At 31.8% G+C, this 23,755-nt stretch overlaps 2 protein-coding genes across 2 annotated transcripts; both read left to right on the plus strand.

Moving 5' to 3' along the window:
• Positions 1 to 455: 455 nt before the first annotated feature.
• LOC127738454 (E3 ubiquitin-protein ligase Godzilla-like) lies at positions 456 to 15,617 on the plus strand. Its single transcript, XM_052249713.1, has 9 exons — positions 456 to 477; positions 5,335 to 5,415; positions 5,735 to 5,866; positions 6,881 to 6,974; positions 7,329 to 7,422; positions 10,708 to 10,858; positions 11,667 to 11,802; positions 13,346 to 13,426; positions 14,677 to 15,617. Exons 3-9 carry the CDS (start codon positions 5,834 to 5,836, stop codon positions 14,766 to 14,768), a joined length of 681 nt encoding a protein of 226 aa, XP_052105673.1. The 5' UTR covers positions 456 to 477; positions 5,335 to 5,415; positions 5,735 to 5,833; the 3' UTR covers positions 14,769 to 15,617.
• A 1,933-nt stretch (positions 15,618 to 17,550) lies between these two features.
• LOC127738452 (uncharacterized) lies at positions 17,551 to 20,791 on the plus strand. The gene is made up of 2 exons (XM_052249711.1): positions 17,551 to 17,605; positions 19,167 to 20,791. The coding sequence occupies exon 2, from the start codon at positions 19,189 to 19,191 to the stop codon at positions 20,401 to 20,403; it is 1,215 nt and encodes a 404-aa protein (XP_052105671.1). The 5' UTR covers positions 17,551 to 17,605; positions 19,167 to 19,188; the 3' UTR covers positions 20,404 to 20,791.
• The last annotated feature ends 2,964 nt before the right edge of the window (positions 20,792 to 23,755 follow it).

The following is a 23,755-nucleotide window of genomic DNA, read 5'->3' on the forward strand; positions in this document are numbered from 1 at the left end:
CTTTGACTTTACAATTTATAGTTATTTCAAAAAAGAAATGACTGACATACAAATGGAAAGCTTTTTCGCTGTAAAGGTTAAAATCAACTTTCCATCGTTTATACATGTATTTCGTCAGTACTATAACAGATAATCTCCAGATGTTTCCATAAGAGTAATCTGACCAGATATCTTTGAAAAAAAGTAAACGGTAAATACATTTCTATTTGCAGTTTATAAACTTTATTTTTAGCGTCTTTTGTCATTTTGTTAAATATAAAATTGATTTCATTACGTATTTTCATATAAAGATAAATGCATCATTTAAAATATATGAAATAGTAAATTTAAAAAATTATTTCATGATAGTAATAATTTAATAAGTAAAGTCAAACAAATACACAAAAAAGCAATAGAGCATAAGAAACATTTAACGAAAACATAAAAGGTATGTACTTATAAGCATCGTATGTTTGTCTAGAAGACATACTCCACCAGGTAAGTTGTCGTTGATTTTAGTCAATCAAAAAGAATTCATGAACGAATTTTGTAATTATTAAATTTGACTTAATGCAAAGTCTGAAACTCCTAATCATACTATACTTGTATAACATTACACCTTTAATTTTTAGATTTTTTTTTCTATCGACTAAATAATCGGAGTGATCAATAATTATTTGTGCAATTTATTTTCGTTCGTCCTTAATTCAGTTGACATCCGGATATAACTACCTAAAATGTTAACTTACACCTTTTAAATACACTTTTTATGGAAAAAACATTGCTTTGTACGTGAGTAATTTTCGTTTTAAAACATGCTTTTCATAAAGTAGTTTGTTAAAATATTTCAAATACGCGCAAATTATTTCAATCGTCTACTGATTCAACAATTGTAAAACATTTGGGCACGTACGTACGGAGCAGAAATTATTTGCCAAGATCTAAAGTATATCTAGTGACTGTCACCTGACAAAAGCAGCAGAAACCGTAAATTTTTCTTTGCATTTAACGCAAAATCTATATTAATAAAAATTAAGTCAGTTTTATGTCTTAGAATCAGGTTATCAAGGGAAATATCTTTAATAAATGTGATACCATATAAGAATAAAATAAAACGTGTGATAATTAGTACAGTAACAGTAATTAGTTTATTTTGATTGAAGGACCTATCCACTGTATTCATGTTAACGACAATATAATTATATATTCATTTCGAAACTATCGACAATTTCAATCTTTTCATTGTTCTCTTACATCCACACTTTCTTCTAATTTTTACATACTCAATCAATTTGATTAAAATTTACCGCATTTATTGACATATGCACAAATTGAATAATAATAATAAATAATTACTGGTCGCAATGGCTGTGCTTGAAACAAATTCTGTACTACATGGCGACTAACACCAAACAAAAGTAGCCGGTACGGTGAACATAACTTCGATGAAAAATACACATTTAGTGATCTGATGACTTAATAAACTCATCATAGGTACAATAACTACAATTGTGCACGTCAGACGCGCATCTCGTTTACAAAAGACTCATCAGTGACGCTCGAATCAAGTACAGTACAAAGTTGAAGAGCACTAAGGACCTTAAAAGTCTGAACGGTTTTACCAAATACAGGTGAGGTAATCTATTCCTGTGGTACAAAATTCTAAGTATTTAAAAAAAGTTTGTAAATGATGAATTTATTATCATGACCAATGATAATTGATGACAACACAGAAGTGCTGACTACTATCGGGGAGGAAACCTCCACCAGCAGTGGCAACGACCCAGTGGTTATAAATAAACTCATCATAAATACCAGGAATAAAATTATGCACGCCAGACGCATTTTTTACCACCTTTAATCTTACATTGAAATAATAGAAGAATTGATATCTTAATATTGAAAATGATAAAAAGAAACATTTTTATCAGCAACTTTATCAAATATCGAAACCAAGAATTAAAAAATGTTTTTGAAGTCTAACGCTCATGACCACTAAATTACAGATTTGATATACCTTCTAAGATATTTACATCAAACGTTGTTGAATGCTATTTTTTCGTTTCTCTTAGTTCTTAGTACTTTTTAATTTGGTAAATTATGTTAAGTGTTGTAAAACCGAAAGAGGTTTGTAAAACGTCTTGGCTTGGCCAGTTCCATTCGTCCGGTAATCTTAAAACTAAATGAATTGCCTTCCAGACAGTTTTATTCAACTGATGTTCATTCCCACACTTAAAATATTTCAAAAACTATGAAGATACACAAATAAAATCTAAAGGCAAAGCAAGAAGACTAAAGAAAAGACGAAAAGAATAACAACATAGAACATAACCCTAAACCAAAGGTGAAAAAGCTACGGAAGGATAAGCAGTCACATATAATTTTCTAGCTCATGCCAAGCTTGTAACTTTTAACTGTACTTAGACCTAACTGAATTATCAATTAAATTTTCGTTCACAGAACTTGATGTGCATAAAACTGTAAACTAAGAACAAACAATGCCCACCTGAAATCATGGTTACAGTACTTCATACTGTAATTTTTATTAAATTGATTATCAGTGTTACTGCCGATGTAAATGTAGTAAGTACTATTTATTCATTATTTATTACATTATTTTTTATCGAACATTAATGTGTTTATAAAATTGGAGGTATTTTGTCAATAAAAATGCAACATCCTGTTCAAATTCAGGTTAAGATATTCATATAGTTAAAGTTCAGTGTTTCACTGAGGGGTCTCAAAACAAAATTCGAACAAAAATAAATAATGGCCTTCATAGTAATAACATTAACCCATCTTTCGAAAGTAATTCTGTGGATGCTGTGTTTTTTCTATCGTTTCAGAACTTTTATATTTTGCATATGTATTCTCTATTTCGAACTGAAATAGTGTAATTTTTACAAGATTGACTTTTGACGTACACATGTACTAGTATTAAAATTTAGGTTTGAGGACACAAACTTCACTGAACACTTTAGAATGGAGTCATGTGCCCGAGGAGTAAGCAAATCACGCCCGATTGCATGTGCTGTGTTACTTGTGTTTTTTTTAACTATGTTTTTTAAACAAAGATACTTGTTTTATTTCAAAATGTTCCTGTTTACAGTTCCCAATACTGCAAACTTATAATTAAGCTTATTTGCCCGAGAAGGAGGCTAAATAGTCTACTTTGTTCGCTTAAAACGAAACAAAATCGACTCAGTCTTTACTACAGAAAAAAATCTAACCCACATTAAATAATAATAACATAAACTATATGAAACACGGACTTTCGAGATAAAAGATAGTTCTATAAATTGCATCCTTAGTTAATTATAAGCAATTCAAGTGCATCCAATTAAGAACTGTTTACCTTGTCTATTGTATCATTAAATTTGTAACTAAGCACAGATATTCAGATTATTTCTCATGTTTGATTTCTACAGATTCAAAATATCCACAGATGACAAGATTATCCCGTAAGATTTTATTTTGTTTGTTCTTTCCATTTTTCGTCTATTTTGGAAAAATGAAAATAAGATTTTCATAAATATTGTTTCGATTGACCACTATTATTAAGCAAAATCATTATTTAGGATTTTATTATTCATCTGATGATTAATTTTGTTGTATTACAGCTAAAAAGATATGCTATATATTTATAAATATTTCGTTTTATTTACCATTTGGTACAGATGACTTTTATTTGACATTCACATATTTTGAGGTCTACTTTCCGTACATATAATAATAAACGTATTGAAATTCTGCTTAAACATTTTCAATGTTGTCCTTATCAAATGTTGTGAGATTTTAGTTCTAAAGGTTTCAGTCTTTCATCATTTCTATTTAATATGTACATTTATTCTGAAAGAGTATATTTTCTAATTGTCGTTATATTAAATTCATGTTTGTGTTAGTTTTTTCTAAATTTTATAAAACCGGCTGGTATCGATCTTTTAATTCACGAAATTTTGGATATACAATTGTTTTCTCCAACAAATCTCTCACATATTTTTAGCTTATCAACTAAACTATAAAATTCATTGGTTTTGTCGTTCCATATATCTTTCTGTAAGAAGACAGACATACTTCAACGGCTCATTTTTGAATGACACTTTTGAATAACCAAATATTCTCCTACTAAGAAGTAGATTTGTCCTTGTTCTGGGATTACCGCCTTTTTATCCCCCATGCGACGCGTTGTAGGAGACATAGAAACACGGTCATCTGTCTGTCCGTGCGTCCGTGTGTCCATGCGTCTGTCCGTCCGGTCTTGTAAGCGCTCTCACGTGTTCAATTCTTGCCAGATTTTTATCGAAAAGTTCAAAAGTCAAATATTTTTTAAAAAGTTATGCCTCTTGGAAATATTAATTATTTGGAAAATGGCATTGTAAGCGCTCTCATGTGTAAAATCCTCGCCTGATTTTGATCAAATCTATATCAAAGGTTTATATTAGCAATGTCTCGGACAAGTTTGAAAATCAGTGCCGATCAGCTATTCTTAAAAGAGAAATGCCACATGGAAATATTAATTACATGGAATAATGCATTGTAAGCGCTCTTACATGTACAATTCTTGCCAGATTTTAACCAAAGGTTTATATCAGCAAGGTATCCGACAAGATTAAAAATCAATGCCGATCAACCATTTTTAAAAGAGAAACGCCCATTAATATATTTATTATATGGAAAACGGCATTGTAAGGGCTCTGAAGCCTACGTTTCAAGATATAATTGATAAAAAGTTTGAAAAACATAAGAATTTGTTTTCGTTATTGCCCTTGGACAGATAAAATATGTGCAACGCGGGAGACATTGGAATATTATTAAGATTTAGTCAGTTTACATTTGAGCACTGAAATAAAACATATTGATCATGGTATTTGTTATCAAACTGTCGCAGTCAATACTTTCCAACAGCATTCCAGCTTTTCAACGGTTAATGGAGAATGCGATACAGTTTTTTGTTGTTTACTTCTAGTGAATAAATCCCATCCCATGCATTTATTTTGTTATATCTAGACAGCAAGCCTGTGTTTTTGAAAAAAAAATAGTTAATCAAGTTTTTATTCTTTCGGAAATTTACCAATATATCTACTAAACAGACAAGGAATTCAAAACAAAACATAAAAGGAAGAAATAGCTACTATAGGGGCGGTCCAAGTATGTAAATCGAAGTTCATTAAAAATGAAAATAAATAACATAAAATGCATGTTATGCGTCCGAAGCGCTTTTCTGGGTTTACCTTCAACAAGAACGCTCAAAGTTAAATATTTTAAAGCCAAGGATGTATAAGTTTATATATAAATATAGAATGCAGGTTTCCAACAGCTTATATAAGTACATGTTCATGGTGTCCATTATTTCAGATTGAAGGTGAAATAACTGTTTATTCATTCAAAGACAAAAAGGCAGATTTTGGACCAAGTATACCCAAAAGTGGTGTTAAGGTATTTTAATAATGCTTTGTTAAAGTCATAGTTAAAGAAAACAAAAGATAATCTTATAGTTGTATCATTTTTGCATACCTTAATAGATATAATAAACTCAACAGTGATTCGAAACCATAACATCAAATTTTTGTGAAATAACCAGACATTATACTAACATTAAATGTCAATTTAGAATAATAATTGATTTAATCTGATTAAAATAAATTGCAATCATTTGCTAAAATTATGAAAAAATTATGAATAAACAAAAATAGCAAGTTATTTTCTTGAACTTCTCAAGAAAAACTTTTAAATTTCACAATCTTTTTAATTTCAGGGGAAGCTTGTTTATCTAAAGCCGAAATTTAACAAAACATGCCTTGACTATGAACCAAACCGTCCGACAAATAAGGAAAACGAGACTATAATTGCTCTGATGGAAAGACGTGGTTGCACATTTCTTAGCATGGTAAGCAACAGTATGCGCAATGCAAAAAAATAATTTTTCGTCTGTAGTAGTCGAAGCTAAATATTGGATTTGCTTATAAGTTTCAAGCAAAGAATGAGAAAAGAAAAAGAAAATTATAAAAGTCATTACAAGAGAAAAACAAAATTAAATGCAACCAAAACATTAAAAATTGAAAACGTATTCTAAAGTCAAATCAATCTTCAGCGATGTTTTAAATGAGGTCGACACAACAATTGTATGATCAGTAGCCGAACTTATTTCTCAGTTTTTATACTGTAAGGTACAGATTCAATCAAAGGAATAATACATATATTAAATGTAGTAAATATTTGTATAAAAATTATGTACTCTTGTTTTAAATCTAATATCAAAATATGAAATAACACTATGTTATGTGGCTACTTTATGCAACGTCTACGGTGTTGAGGAGCATTATGTTTTCTGGTATGTCTATCCGTTCCCTTTTGGGTTAAAACTTAAGTTTAATGTTGTTTACGTTGTGATTAAATCATTCTGAAACTTAGTACATATTTCATTACAACGTTATCTTTTTAAGATATATAATAGAAAAAAAAGATATACGGTATCCATTCATGAAATAAAATCAGTACATGCACAGAAAAAAAAGCACACAAAAAGCAAAGAAAGAGCGCTTTTATTGCTGTTTTTCGTCTCAAAGTTACAGTGAGGCCTTCAACACGGAGCAGAAAAAACTGTAACCTCACTGCAAGTTTCAGACGGCCCCTAGCACCGGCTTGACCGGAATTCTTTGCAAAAATAATTTGGATAGACTTTGTAAGATGCAACACCACCAAATGGGGCTAAACTATGCCAATTAAGGTTTTGACCCAGATCTTGCAATTCACTAAACATGGAAATGAGATAGTGCAAGCAAAGAATGGTGTCCGATGGACACATATTCATTTGTAAATACTTATATCTCATACTATCCTGTTTCAAGTACATAAATCCCATATTTACACGTTTGTGCTACAAAAAATGAATTTGTTCCAGGTACTTGATGCACAACGTATGAAATTTGATGCAGTTATCGTGCATAATAATTTTCATTCCGGGGAGCAATTATCGAGAATGCTTGGCACCACGGGTAAACTATGTTGATATATTATACTGTGTTAAGTCAATTATAATGATATTGATTATAATGATAATAAAAAACTATTATATAAATCTTAATCTAGTTTGTTAATTTCAATTAGACTTTCACTACGAAAAGTATAGCTGCAAAATGTATTTAAACATCTACACAAACTATATTTTATCTACAATTATTCAAATAAATGTTTTAATCAAAATGAAAAACATAAGGACATCTCTCTAGAAAAGACATTTCCCACTGTTACCGGAATCAAACGAATGATATTTTCTCAATCTTGAAACTTTTTCATATTTGCAGTGAGGTTTGGTTAGACTTTAATCTGCCTTCACTTTTAAATTGCAGATTCAAAAATGGAAGATGTTATGATCTCGTCAGTACTTGTAGGATATAGTGCTGGACAATTTTTAAGCTCCTATGATGTCAAAAACGAAGCAGAGTACGTATAACCATATCCAATCATTTAATATTTCTGGACAGACAAACGGAAAAACGTTAAAATTATTTATGTAATTGTAAATTCTATGCCTTACTATTCATTGCTATTGATATAAAATAGAATGTCAAATTCTTTCCATCATCTCCTATTTTGCTTTCGACGTTGAGACATTCTAACTTTGTTTATTTTTTATTACCTCTTTTTTTTTATTTCTCGCATGCGAATTCTAAGTGTCTTCTTCACTCATTACATTAATGTTGACATTTTATTTTCACTTGTAAATCAAAATGTAGAAAAAGCACAAAGATGTAAGGAAGAAGTAATAAGTAGTGTGTCATTCATTTTCGTTTCGACATTATGAAGTTGAAACTGTAAAAGTAACTTTTTATGCAGTTACTAAAGTTGTAATGAGAATTAAAACCAAAAATTCAATTGCAAGAAGAGGTCAATATTAGGTCTTTTTTGTGTGTGACAGATGTCAATTTATTTAATTTGTTAATAAATTTCACAAACGCTACGAAATATCCGTCATTTTCTTTAAAATGGACAAAAATATTTCAAACGACGTGTAGTGCTCACGGTAAATCGATACCTTACATTTGGAGCGTATTGGGTAAAAATTATTCCAGAACACTTGTAGTGTACACAGTAAATAACTACCATTTATTTGGTTTTCTACGTATCTGGTAAAAATTATTCCAAAAACACGTGTCGTGCGCACGGAAATCGATACCTTAAATTTTGGTATCCTCTTAAATTAAAATTCTATTTAAAAAGAAAGAAGATACCCATAGGGTACTCAATCAAAAATCGGCAATATCATGTCCAAAAATAATACGACGAAAAGATTGATTGATTGATTGATGTTTGCTTTGCGACGCATTAGCGCAAAAAGGCTATATTGCGGCGATACGACGAAAAGGCAAAATAGTTCTACGAAACTCTTTACAGAACAAAAATTAAGAAACACGAACTACACCAAAAGTGAAGCGAAAGATATCAAAGGGACATTTAAACCACTAAGTTGAAAATAAACTGACAACACCATGGCTTAAACAGAAAAAAAGACCAACAGAAACACAACAGTATACAAAACACAACATAGAAAACTAAAAACTGAGCAACACGAACCCCACCAAAAAACCGGGGGGAATGCTCGGAAACGGTAAGCAGATCATGCTCCACGTGTGGCATCCGTCGTGTTGCTCATGCGAGTACAAAATCGGTGTTTAATCTAATACGGTAGGTCACATTCGGGAAAAAGTTACCGGGATTGTAGTTACGACAATTGGAACATTTCCTTTGTCATCTGTGAAACAGATATTCCATAACGGTCGACCAACTCACGAAGGGATGATTTCAACTTCACCACTTGGAACTCTTGGTTTTATAGCTTCATTGTGAGCAGCAACTCTCTATCAAGGAAATCATGATAGTAAATGCAAGCTCTTGAATATCGTTTCAACTGGGAGATATATACTCCGTATGCAGGCGCTGCTGGAATGTTGCTACTTAGAAATGGAAAGTTCACAATTGGGAAGCTGAAAGCATCTCTTTTGTCGTAAAGTTTTGTTTTCAACCGACCCTCATTGTCAAAGCTACCAAAATTAGGGTTTTAACGACTACGGTTTATGACTCCTCCTCCTACGCAACTACGAAATTTTAAAGTACAATTATACGAAAACTGCTTAGAAAATGGATAAAATAGCCATACATTTGCGCAAATATCATCACGAACCATCTTTTACAGTAGAAAATAAAATTCATTGTTCAATTGCATTTGATGGAAAATGTGAATTTTGTGGCCAATCGAGGCATGATTTTGCAGGAGAATCCATACTTTTATTAACACTTAATAGAAAGTTGCTGCTTACAAAGATGCTAATAAACCAATGGTTTTTAGTGGTGAAGTGAAAGTCACCTCTTCTTAACCGTTACGGACACGATCACGAGTTGATTGACCGTTATGGAATATTTGTGTCACAGTTGATGACAGATTTGTTCCAATTGTCGTAAATACAATCCCGCCCTCTTTTCCTTGAATGTAACATTACCAAATCAGGCATATCACAGAACTTGTACTTACAAGAGTAATATGACGGGTGTCGCATTGGGAGCAGGATCTACGTACACGTCCGGGGCACCTGAGATCACCAAGTTGTTGGTAGGGTTCATGTTGCTCAGCATTAAGAATTGTATGTTTTGTAGATTGTTGTTGTCTATTTGACGTTTATCGTGTTTGACATAGTGTTGTCAGTTTGTCTTCGATTTATTACTTATTGAGTTTGAATATTCCTTTGATATTTATCGCCTCTCTTTTACAGTGATTTTCTTTACAATATTTGGATTTAAGATTACTCACTTGTATGTTTATGTTGTGATACCGTTTAATGTTCACGGATATGTTAACATAACGGTATAGGTTGCACTTCTGTAAACAATGCAATTTCCCATAGGAACTCATTTTACGGCTTAAACTGTACCACATTTTCTATGAAGTTTCGTAAAAAAATATATCCTAGAATGGAAAACTCATATGCACTACTATTTTTTTCAAAGGTCAAAATATAGGGCTGTGCGGCATATTTTCAACATTTATATGTCCCGAACTTCTAAGAGTTTAAACTTATACTAAAATTCTGTACTACCCCTCCCTTCACTCTGGGTCTTCCTCGGAATTCAATTTGGCCGCTATTCATGTTTATTTATACTGGTTACATTCCCAAGTTATGTCTTTATGAGATGAAGCATAGAGATCATGTCTGGGAACCAGTACGTAAACAAAACAAAATATCTATGAATATTATATATCTCCCCAAAAGAGGCGTGGTTTGTGAGTCAGCTGTATTTACAAAGTGCAATCTATAATGCAAAAAAAAATGCAAGTTGAATCACTTAACTTTAGCGCACCCTTAATGTGTACTTGAATAGGTCCATAGTTGTATTCAATGATTTTACTGCGGTGTTCAATTGATATCCTTTAAGAATAAGTTTATCGAAAAATATCAATGAGTTTACATAGATTGCATTTAAATTTGATGTGCAATATCATGTTTTAAATAAGAATGCTACATGTACAGCAAAATACAAAACGAATTCTTTGTATCTATGAAATAATTGTGTAAAAATTTTAAAGTAATTTATGGTAACGAAATCCCTGACTTAATAATTTACCAGTAATACATAGATTACTATCATTGAACTACTTACTATAGTATTAAAGCAACAATATGGTTAATAATACTAAACTGATTTGGTTATCTACTTAATGAATTTGCATTACAGTAATAAGAATAAACATATGTTCATATACATAAGTGATGATGTACGAATAGAATATGATACAACCTCCACTTACTGGATTGGATATGCGTTTAGTCTTACATTGTTACTTTTGTGTCCTCTATTGATGGGAGTTTGCTGTTGTATAATACATGTAAGTACAATAATTTACTTTTAACAAAATAGCATGTATATCATACAGACTTTATCTAAAAAAACCTTCTAGAAGCTGAAAACATATATAAAGGTTATATGCAAATACTTTTCTATAGCAATTACCAAATAGAAATGATGCATAGCAAAGCTCAGTATTAAAATGTTCAATTTTGTTATTATATTGCACAGGACTTGATAACCATGAACTCTATGAGAGTACGAAAAATGTGTTCTCTCAACACAAATATTGTAGATAGTGTTTGCATTTAAACAAAATAAAATATGGGGTATACGTCATTGAAACATCAACGAGATGTGTTTTGAAGTAGAATGTCCCCGCCGTTACTACAAGTCCATTGACCGTAGTTCTGTGAAAAATTATCATCTCAAACGAAATGCAAACGCGATCTTTAGCTCAATATTATACACATATATATTCATAAAAACACTTTTCAATTACAGGCATAACCATAATAGTCATGAAGACTTAGATTTTGAAAGGACGGAATTAAGGACATGATAATACTAGTGGATACTAAAAACAAACAAAACATATAGTGCTAATATCTGGTCTTAAACAGTAGACAAATGTCTAGACCAAATCGAGTCATAACAAGGCTCAAAGTAGTTGATTTGCGAGTCTTGTTTAAATTGATACTGTTCAGAAATCTTCTAATGACTTATCATATTATTATAATATTATTACTAACGTATTCCATTAAAGAATACCATCAATATATAAGAAGTATATACAAGCTGAGTTTCTTAACCAACTGATTAATGTATATATGCTAAAATGGTTTTAGTATAGAAAAAGAACGTCAGTCAAAAGATACCTGGAGATGGCAAGGAGAACAAGAAGGCCTTTACCACTTCATTTGTATAATATACAGGCGTTGAAACGTTGTACTCCTCAAATTCATGCTGCAAAGTTTAAGAAAGGTAAATGTATGGCAAGAAAGTATTGCATATCAATGTCAAACATAAACATTATACGTTGATATGAGATCGGCATGTGTTATATGAAACGTAAAATTGTGCAGGTGCTTTGTCTAGATAAGAAGTATAATTTATATCTGAGGTTATGATGCTTTCACAAATAAGCAACTGCAATATACATTTTGGTAATTATTAATAATTGCATAAATAGAAAACTGTATTGAATAGATGACCACCAAAGAAAGCAAACGGTGAATCTGAATCGAAATACTAGAAAAATCTCTTTGCAACGGGTAAATCTCCAAACCAGCTCAAAGAATAAAACGGAATTATTCATTGCAGTACACATATTTCTGAACAAAAGGAATTATTATAATGGTGTGAAATAATCAATCTAATCATGAAATTTGATTGGTAAACTTGACAGGGGATATGACCCCATGCCACCTGCGAGCAGAGATAATGATCAGAATGCTTGTAATTAATGTTGAAATCAAGGCACTTTAGTATAATATTATTGTTATTCGAACTTCATGAGTTATACTGGCTCATAGTCAAAACTATGGATCCCGAAAAAAACATATGATGTAGGGTAAACGTATTTATCTTACCTCCTATACATTTCTAGGAATATGATTGGTTAAAAGCGTCCGCGTGGAGACCGTGTATATTCCATGTTAGGTTTGTAGGGAGGCGGGGCTTATTTCATACACGGTTAGTAGTGGTGTTACGTCCCTTTATAAAAACAAAACGGTACTGAGAAAAAATCTTAAAAGTTTCAACAGACGAAGAAATTGTTGATGAATATTGAAATAAATTCATAAAACACATTTAAACCTAACAAGTTGTTATTGTTGGCATCTGTTTTTGTAGGATCAATGGAAGTAGTTTCTTAATGCTAACGGTATTGAAGACTTGCTCATTTTGATAGGTCATTAGTCTAAATTTCACACGTTAAGATAGTCGGTAAGATAAATTCGTTACATAGTGTGCTAGTGACGTAATACGGTATATATGGGGTCAGTAAATTCCATATGGGGATTCGAGCTTCGCTCTCACCCCATATGTAATTTACTGACCCCATATATACCGTATTAGGTCACTAGCACACTATGTAACTAATAATATTTTGGTGATAAATTTTGCAATGATATCTATTCATGTTCAGACAATACAAAGGATTTCTTCAAATATAATTAATTTTTCATCGGAATGACCTTCACATCCAGTTCTTGGATAAATACTCAATTTACAAAAACTTTCGAAATGTTAATTATTACCTAATATCTTTATGTTCTTATACATGCAAATATAAAATCGAATGTTCAAAATCTCAAATGCATTAAGTACTGATATTATCGCCTTCAATAAATATGGTTTCACAACTTCAGCTAACTCATATATCAAGTTTTTACTTTGATACCAAATTCTTCAAAATAGTCTTAACTTTTTATAATAGAGGTATGTTAAATCGATCACAATATTTAGACAAAAGTTACAAGTCATTAGACCTCTATCTGAATATGTTTCTTGATATTTCTTTCAGGTCATCGATACGACACGTGCCCTATATGTCTAGAGGAGTTTGTTGAAAACGAAAAGTTATGGATTTTACCATGTAAACATGGTATGTTTTTTTTAAACATAACTATTTTCATATTGTAATTATTAGTAGAAGCATGAAAACACAAGACTTGATCAATATTTTTACACAGAAGGGAAAGATCAAGTGACGTCATTGCCTGTTGCTGTGCCTAAGCCATTTTTCATCAAAGATGTGCAGGCATTTTCGTCGCTTAAGAATGATGGGTCCTAGAAGTCAATGTTTAATGTGTTATATATTCCATATATTTATTGGCCGGGAATACCGTAGCAAAAGGCTAACAAAACACACATATTACACTATATTTTATTCACTTCGAAACACCGAATGATAGATTTTAACGTTCATACACGTACGTTCCTTGTATTAAAAAGTTATGCAAGATAGACCCATGTATTGGTATAAATAAAAAAAATTAAATCATTTATGACATCAATACACATAGGGAATTATATTGTAAAATAACATTAACGGTACTAATTGTACTACACCAGATGTGCATTTCGATAATAAATGTCTCTTCAGTGATGCCCAATACCAAAATATTTGAAAAGCCAAAGCTTATTACAAGAGCTGAACACATAAAAAGGACAAAAGGTATAGCGAAAGACGGAGAAAGAATCTAAGGAAGCTGTGTAGTTTAGAAGTCATTTTCGTATATATATATATATATATATGTTTTTTTAAATTATCCTTCAACAGGTATCTGTAAAAAAAAAAAAAAAAAATTATAAATGAATAAATCTCGTCAAAGATATATCAGGCTTATAATGTTTTACGCCAGACGCGCGTGAAATTTGTTAAACCCTTAAAAATATTCAGACATTAGATATCGACGCTAAGAGTAGGGTGTAAATCCGAACAGTCAGTCGGAGTAGATTACAGTACAAACAGTGTAAAGACAACAACATTGAAAACTCTAAATAAAAGCTATATAACTGCTGTATTTTTTGGCTTTGATGTTATCTTTTCAATAATCCGCATTGTACCAATAAATCTTCCCATTTGATATTATATTTGTCCTTTACACCAAAATGACACATTATTTTTATCTTATGGTGCATATATTTAAGCTATTTAAAACATTGCAGATACTTAATAAGACTGAATACTTAGTGCATGTTTAAGATTTCAAACGGGGTTTACAGTTAAAAATGGCGATCCTGGTGATGTTATATATGTTATGCACAACAATTAGCAATCAAATTATGATAGTTTACTGAAATGGTTTTAATTTAAATGAACTAATCTAATATATTTCATTTGCCTTTCAGAGTTCCATATTAGTTGTATTAAGTCATGGTTAGCAGAGAGAAAACACAGTTGTCCAATGTGCAAAAGAATGGTTATTGCTATCCCTGACTGAACATTTGTATACCCCTACATTTAAAAAATCAATTTACACTAAATATCAGCTATTTAACTTCTTGTTTTATTGATATCTTTTGCAGTACAAGTTTACCTTGATATAAATTTAATCAAATATTTGACCAAGCATACTATGTTCTCTCGTTTAGCTTTAAGGGTTATTTCCCCTATTGACAATTGCTAATGAGAAAATTGAGTTGGATCACTGAAAACGAGAGAAATATAACATTTAAATATCAAAATATGACTTCCCTTTAAATCTTCCCTGAATATACTTATTTGTTCCACTTTGAAATAAGTTTAAATAAAAAAAAGAACACACACACACATTTTCTCTACTTCCATATTACTTATTCGTCGAATATCCCTTCGCGATTTTTTTGTTTAAGTTTGCCTAGGACTGGAACAGTTGTATGTGATGAAAAAAAATGTGAGAAAAGAAATATATGCAAAGTGACGTAAGACTCCAAGTGATTGCAAATTTATAAAATTTAAGCATTGCCAAGAAGTTTCTGCTGCTTAATTCCTCAAATCGTTCCGAAATTTTCTTTTCTAAACATAAATGAGGCTTCAGCCGAATTTTTTAACAACTATTATGTATATATTTTGTTTTCTGTTTATTTATTATTTTATTATTAGTTGATTTGTTTATTTCTTCATTTATTATGCATATCTTTTTATACCTTTATGGAGAAGAAACTATATTAAGTGTATAAACATGGAGAAGCTAGACTACCTCTTGTTATATGAAGTTGTCATTCTTTTTAATTAGTAATGCTTATTCATGTAGGGTCTTAGTTGACATTTTTCTTCATCACCAGTAAAATAAAGGAATACAACATTTCAATATCGACTCATTGTCATAAAAATTATTTAGTCTGCAAATTTCACTCTTCCAGATCCTTTGTATTCCGTGAAATCAATAATTATTGACAATTTATAAATGAAAGTTTCGTTCCAAATCGCAGGTTCTGATGTGATTATAATTAGAATGTTTGGTATTGCCCAGTGTAACGGAAAAATTCGAACATTCGAGATACAGAACGATTTGTAAAAAAAATCAAATAAATGACTTATATATATATATCTGAATAGTACTGAATCTGCCGCATTGTATAAGTCTGAAATTTGACTGAAAAACTAAAAATGAAATAAATAATAATTTACTTTTCAGTCTTTTTTAGTTCAAAATGACCGTTTCAGATCAAAATTGGTTTGCTAGTGGGAGTAATTTCCATTGATGGATGAATTTTACACTTTTTTGCATTTAATACAGAAACAAAAGTAAATAGATACCAACCTTAAGTAGTGAAAGAAAATGTTCAGCAATATTAGATCTACAAATAAGTCAACATAGGCGCAAAATTAACCCTAAAAGAAGTTATTGTCATTGAAAGAGAAAATATGAAGCACAATAATTAAGTCAAACATGGATGAAATGGTCAACTGATTGTCCCTGAATGAAATTTCTTATCCATGTTACACATTTTTAGCAGAAACTATGATAGATAGAGAGCAATAATATATAACAAAAATGTTCAGCACAATAAGATCTACAAATCATCAAACATGGATAAAATTGGCCACCGGCTTCTTATATGAGTTTTTCCTCCTGAGTGATTTTTTTCCATTTTATTCCATACAGTTTGGTAAAATAAGAATTTTTATAAAGTGTATTTTACATAGGAATCATTTGCAGGTCAAAATGCAGCCCTATTTGATTTCATTGTTGTCATAATGTAAGTAAAACATCAATTTTAATAGTAATGCAGATTTACAGGAACAATATAAAATAAACCGAGCCTTTTTAAAAAATACCGTTGATCGAACTCTTGTAAGACCTCTTCCAAGTTTTTATTGATCAAAAACCCCTACAAGTTTAGACGTTTAGGTTTTTTTTTCATTTAATATTAATAAGAAGATGTGGTATGAGTGGCAATGAGACAACTATCCATCCAAGTCGCAATGTGTAAAAAGTAAACAATTATAGATAAAAGTAAAAGCCTTCAACACGGAGCCTTGGCTCACATCGAACAGCAAGCTATACAGGGCCACAAAAAGACTAGTGTAAAACAATTAAAACAGGAAAACCAACAGTCTAATCTATATAAAAAACGAGAAACACTTATGAACCACACCAACAAACGACAACCACTGAACAACAGACTCCTTTAAATTCTTATTTTATTTTAGATTTATATATGTGAACGTGAATAAACTCTTCAGTAAAACTTAGCTCAAATCAATATATACATACAGCGTAAAATGTAGGCGCCAGTAACCTACATTGGCAGAGGAATCTACACTCGCCTAGATAAATGGGCGTTAAAGTGTAATGTTTTTCTAATTTCTGTTACGGTTTGATATACGCCCTTTTACATGTACTAGTATATTATGTGCTCATAAATCATTTTTAGCCACTGTGAACCGTGATATAGGATTTATGTGATCTCGATTTCATTTATATGGAAAGTTTTTCAAAAGGTACACATGCATGGTAGTATAATAAGATAAAATAAAATCGGGCAATATATGAAATCTGATTGCTGACGCGAACACAACGAACCCAATAAGCCCCTTACTGTTTTGACTTTATTTAAGACCAACTAATATGTATCAAAAGCTAAGTTATGGTATGTATGCACTGTTGGTTACTGTGCTTAGTGTTTTCTAAGAATTTAAACCTAAAAAAATGTTTTAAGGAAGATTTATTAACAAGAGAATGAAAGATTATTGATAAGGAAATTTACCAAGTTTAAACCGTAGTTTTCACTATCATAACTTGCACACTATTACTTTGATCGTATAAGTAGATGGACCAATATTAGATAAAAAGTAAGTTGGCTTAAAATATGACACTTTATACCTATGCAGTCAAACATGTTCACGTATATTATCGAAATATTAAATGCCTAAGGATATCTGAAAACATAAGTTTGTGTATCTAACCATGTCTAAGAAGAAATTGTTTAACCAAAATGAAAATTCTATAGGAAGGAAAGCTTTGTATTGTCTTTCAGATAGAACTTAATTAATTTTAGTTAAAGATACCATAAAAGCAAACACATGTAAAAGTTGAAATTTTGTACTTAAACCATCTTTAACGACAATAAATGTATCACTGAACTGGAATACAGATTTGATGGATATATGTAAAATTGTTGAAAAATATTCCAAAAAGATTATATTGACTCTCTTATATGCAATTTCCAGAAGGTGTTAATCGTTACAACTTCCGATTTTGATCCTGAGTAAAACATAAACAGGGGAAATCGGCCCTATCTCTTTGTATGAGATCGATACGCTAAACGGGGATATCAGCATGTCACTTCTATTCTTATGGTAACAATCCAAAGAAGACATGTCACTCTAACCGAACACATTATTCTCCTCGTGCCTACCAGTCATTTATTTTACTTCGTAAAGCCTTGTGCTAGACGGAGAATCAGCAAATACCAGTTTGAAACCTGACCGGAGATTAAAGCCACGACATCCGCTACCGCCAGCCACGAGGTCACAGAGATGGTTTTATTATATTTCGGCATAATTACTGTTTTATAATCAAACAAATATGCTACATAAATCATGCCGTTAATTTTCTCGTTTGAACTTGTTTTGCGTATATCATTTCGGGGCCTATTATATTATAGCTTGCTATGCGGTATGGGTTTTGCTCATTGTTGCAGACTGTACGGTGACCTATATTTATTAACTTCTAGGTCATTTTGGTCTCCGGTGGTGAGTTGTCTCCTTGGCAATCGTACCACACCTTCTAATTTTTATACAAACGACAATAATTATATTTTTATTCCACGGTATTGACAACTTGACACCTTTTTCCTCCTTCTTTTTAACGAAACAGTATTAAAATAAGGAACTTTTAATAAACCTTCATTGTTCGAAATTTTCCTTGTTTATATTTTACAATTGAAATATAAACTTTTAAGGAAAGTATTTTGTTTCAAACTTGAATTTTCATTGTTCTTCAGTTTCGTTGATAAATACACATTTTAACTTTAACTTTTAACGTATATTTTTAAATTAATGTTTACAATTAAGACGGGCAATCACATCAAGAAAAAACTTGATTGTCCCGCGACCGGTTTGAGTTTGATATAGACTGGCAGTGTTTATACTTCAAAAAAAAAAAAAAAAAGGAGTACCGAAAAATAAAATTCGACATGGATTGTACATTAATGGTACAGAAACCCAATTGCACACCCCGCTTAGAGATGAATATGCGGATAGCCATAGACAAGTATTCTTAGTTTTATTTGGTACTCTCTAAATCAGACCGCAACCAAACAACGCAATTCAATCGACTGAAACATCTGAAGGTCAACAAACGGTTTCCTTTACCACATGTAAAGCTCTACTATTATTGTATTTTTTCCAGGTGGTGACTATATACAGTCAGAATGAATAAACCAAAAGATTGGTGTAAAGCGATATTTATTCTTCCTCTGACAGCTGGGAACTGCAAAAACAAAATACACCAGAATTACATCTCCCATGATGGCAGTATTGCGGGATTAATTATGCTAACCAGTTTAGTAGTCATTCTAGCTGAAGTAATATACATTTGTAATTCGTTTCAGCATACAAACAAAACGGCACCGGATATCTCTCGACCACTTCTTATTGTATTGAACTGTACTGGAATTTTGTCCTGTATCTCAGTTGGAATACGAGAACAATTAAGAAAGAGATATATTTTAGACACTAAATCTCATGATAAAAGCAAATTCCTTAAGTTGAAATTTTTATGTTTGTTTTGTCTGGGATGTGTAGTATATCGTATCCTGAAGATAGCTGTCCATGTTAAATGCAAGGTGTATGTCCGTATCAACGATAGCTTGGGAGTAGCCATTTTATATGATACTTCGTGTGTTTCATTTTATCTGGTACAGACATGCTTTATCTATTATTTCTGTAAATATAAATTCGTCAATTCTTTGTTTACGTTTTATGGTTTGATCATCATTGTACTGACAAATATTTCATCGTGGACGTACGAAGCTACTGAAGAACACGATTTTTCGAAAAGGTCTCTCGAAAACACCACAGATCGGTGTTTGGAAAGAAACACCTCTTTTTCCGTAATCAGCCTGTTTCAAAATGCAAGACCATTTACAGAACCCATGCTCACCGAGTACCCGCTCCTGTGCTTAATATTTTTGTCTGGAATATGGCCGAGGACACTGAATAAGCCTTGTAATATGGACAGTAATGAGTCGTACGGAGCATCAGAAATGACAACATTGTTACAAAGCCAAAGTAGCATATCGAGTAGACCTGAAACTGTTCCACGAAAGTTAGGGGTAACATACTGTATTATACTAATAAGTGGCATGATACATTTACCTTCTCTAGTTGTTCAAGTACTGAGAATATATGGGGATTTAGGAGAAGATTATTTCTGGATTTCATCTTTAACAACATCACTCGAATATACAGTACTGCTACTTGCTCTTGTGGGTTGTTTTCATGCAATGAAACATCAATGTAGGCCACGTAAAGAGAATACCTCATATGACATTGGAAATGTTCTGTTAATTCTTTGTTTTATTATAACGACAGGGACCTTTACTTTGCCCTTTATAGAGGAGCAAATGTTTCCCATTTCCACATAATATCGAAGTTTATTTACTATTAGGGACATTTTATCGATTATCGGTCTGTACCTCCAAACTGTATATATTTTACAGATGACTAAATACACAATAACATCATCCAGGTCGCAGTATTTTTCCGTTCATTATAAATGTCTTTTAATTGGCCTAGTTAATTTTGGTTTTTGGATCTCAGATACTTTCATATTGGTTCAATATGACAACAAATTCCGCTACCGTTACTCCACTAGTAATATACAGATAGAAAATAATGAAATTTTCTTTATTGCTTTTGTTCTGTTTTACAGATTTGAATGTGTCATGTGTTTTTATTCTTTGTACAGGTCTTAATTTGCATAATACATTTTTAAAACGCGTGTTTGAAAATAAAACTCATCTTCATATACAACCAGTCAAATTATCACTTACTCATAAAGATTATATATATCCTGTTGTGGTGAGTATGAACAAATGGAGATTTGGGGTTTGGGGTCAACGAGACAGCAACCATTGACAAAAGAAAATAGAAATTTAGAGGTAAACATACGCTCCTCGACAAAAGACACACGAATATACAATAAGTCGAGCTGTAACTCACCTCGGATGCAGAAAGGTGTGAATAAATTTAACCAACATTGTCAATGATCTGCCACCATTACCAAAACCTCTTAATGACAAAATGTTGGGATATAACAAAAGACAACCTCTGACGGGGTTTCTTACTTAGGACAGGAAGATGGACATGTAGCGGGGTTAAACGTAATAATTTATGAACTAACTGTTCATAGACAAAACTGGCACTGAAAAAAAGAGATTGGGAAGACTTGTAAAGTAGAGAAGAACAAGCGACAAGGCATCTAAACTGAAGATGCAACGTTTCTCCGATAATATTTGACAAAAGCTGGCATTTATATATGAGTCATACTCTTGCTGAAAAATTTCTTGCTCAAAACATGTTCACGAAAATTGTACAAATTTGGATAAAAAGTAAGTTTTTTTTTATTAAATTTATGACAGGCAAAGACAATGAAGGTCAACATGCCAATCAGCTTCAAACTTGATATTCAATCTCAAAAGTGAAAACCAAGAAGTGTTGATTAGGGAACTGACGATAGGTCTTATACTTAAACATACATTTATTTCTATAAAAATATATAAAAATGAGTTTTTTTCCAGAAACTTGCATCCAAAAGTCTTAGAATATGTGACCATACAAACTGATGACAAATGTTTTAGCGAATGAAACACTCGGAATATCTGCTTTTGATTGAGGGAGATTGATAATTGGTCAGTACCTTCCAAAATATATAGGTTTCGGTACAAACAATTCTCCAAAATTAAATTCTACACTTTCTGTTTACCTCGAATGTTTTTTTTCCGCTTCAAAGCCACCATCCCTCGTCAACACACCAAATATGGCGTTCTAATCGGTGAATCTAGTGCTGTAAAATTAGTACACTGAAAGATTATAATTTGGAATAACTGACACTGCTAAACAGTTACTAGTTACATTTTCGAAACTTTAGATTTGAATTTCTCAAAAAGTTCTTATGCAAAAGTAGCATTGTATGCTTTGTGTGTTAAATCTGGTCATCCTCAGCAAACACTGCTTGTAGTCCTTTGTTAATTTATGTATCATTGCCATTTTGCTTAGTTTCTTTTGTTACCTATTATGACATCGGACTCGGACTTCTTTTAAACTGAGTTTTACTGTGCGTATTGCTATGTGTTTCTTTATTCTACATTGACTAGAGGTATAGGGGAGGGTTGAGATCTCACAAAACACGTTTAACCCGGCCGCACTTTTGCGCCTGTCCCAAGTCAGGAGCCTCTGGCCTTTGTTAGTCTTGTATGTTTTTTAATTTTAGTTCATTTATATGTTTTGGAGATAAGTATGACGTCCATTTTCACTGAACTAGTACACATTTTTATTTAGGGGCCAGCTGAGGACCACCTCTGGGTGCGGGATTTTCTCGCTGCGTTGAGGACCCATTGTGGCCTTCGGCTATTATCTGCTCTTTGGTCGGGTTGTTGTCTCTTTGACATATTCCCCATTTCCATTCTCAATTTTATATATGAACTCGACATAGTTATAAAAGAGGAGTGAAAAGTAAATAAAATCTAACTTAATCTATTCGTTTTTCCATTATTACTAACTGTTTCCAAAATTTATAACATCAACAATATATGATGGATCACACAGTTTTAATATAGTTTTTTTTCAAAATTCAAACATAACTAAATATTGCAATATTGAAATGCCTGTATCAAGTCAGGAATATGACAGTTGTTTTCCATTCGTTTGATGTGTTTGAGCTTTTGATATTGCCATTTGATAAGGGACTTTCCGTTTTGAATTGGAGTGCGGTATGTTTGTTATTTTACTTTTTACATATGTACAGTTATGCTAACTCACGATCCTACATCCTGTCGATACTGTTCACTTATATTCTGGCATTGCATAAGGTCCCCAAATTGTTTATGACTTCTTTACAATCAATCTGTTTGAAGTGCACTGATTGATACTTTATTTTGTGAGCAATGATGAGAACATGATTCATTTATTAGTTGTAATTGGCTTGGAACTAGTTTTCAGTAATTGTGAGTATTTTAATTTCGGCGCTTTGTGACGTTTGTTTTTAAGTAAATGGCTTTTGATCCTCGTACCTATCTTTTGAGTTAAGCTCATTGCAACTGATTTGTTCTTATGTTGTGCTGATACAGCACTATCCCAGGTTAGGGAGAGATTGTAGCTCTCACAGGTGCGGGATTTTCTCGCTGCGTTGAAGACCCGTTGGTGGCCTTCTGCTGTTGTTCGCTCTTTTGCCGGGTTGTTGTCTCTTTGACATATTCCCCATTTCCATTCTCAATTTTATTCACAAACATATTTACACCGGCCTCATTCTATATGTGTCTGTCCCTAGTCAGGAGTCTAAAGTACAGTTGTTGTCGTTGGTTCATGTCTGTGATATTTGTTTTTCATACGTTGTTTTGTTATAAGTTAGGTTGTTATTATAAATATTGATCTAAAATACTTTTTTTTAAACAATATCAAAAACTACATTAGCTACATCCTGTGAATTAAATAATAAATCCCGTACACAAGAAACCCAATTTTCTTTAACACTATTATTATCTTTATACAGAAGCATGTAAAAATCACAAACAACATTCAATATAATATGAAACCAATATTTTAAAATTCTAATGCTCTTTGAAATATACATAGACAAATGCCCAAGCTCGACACATCTATAGGTAATGGGTACAGTTTTACCCTCTTTTAAAAGAACTCTTCAAAGACTGCTATACATATATATTAATTCAATATCACGAAAACGATGAAAGCCCTATATTTCAGATGCATAACTAA

This window comes from Mytilus californianus, unplaced genomic scaffold, assembly GCF_021869535.1.
Source record: "Mytilus californianus isolate M0D057914Y unplaced genomic scaffold, xbMytCali1.0.p SCAF_4, whole genome shotgun sequence".
Classification (NCBI taxonomy): Eukaryota; Metazoa; Mollusca; class Bivalvia; order Mytilida; family Mytilidae; genus Mytilus; species Mytilus californianus.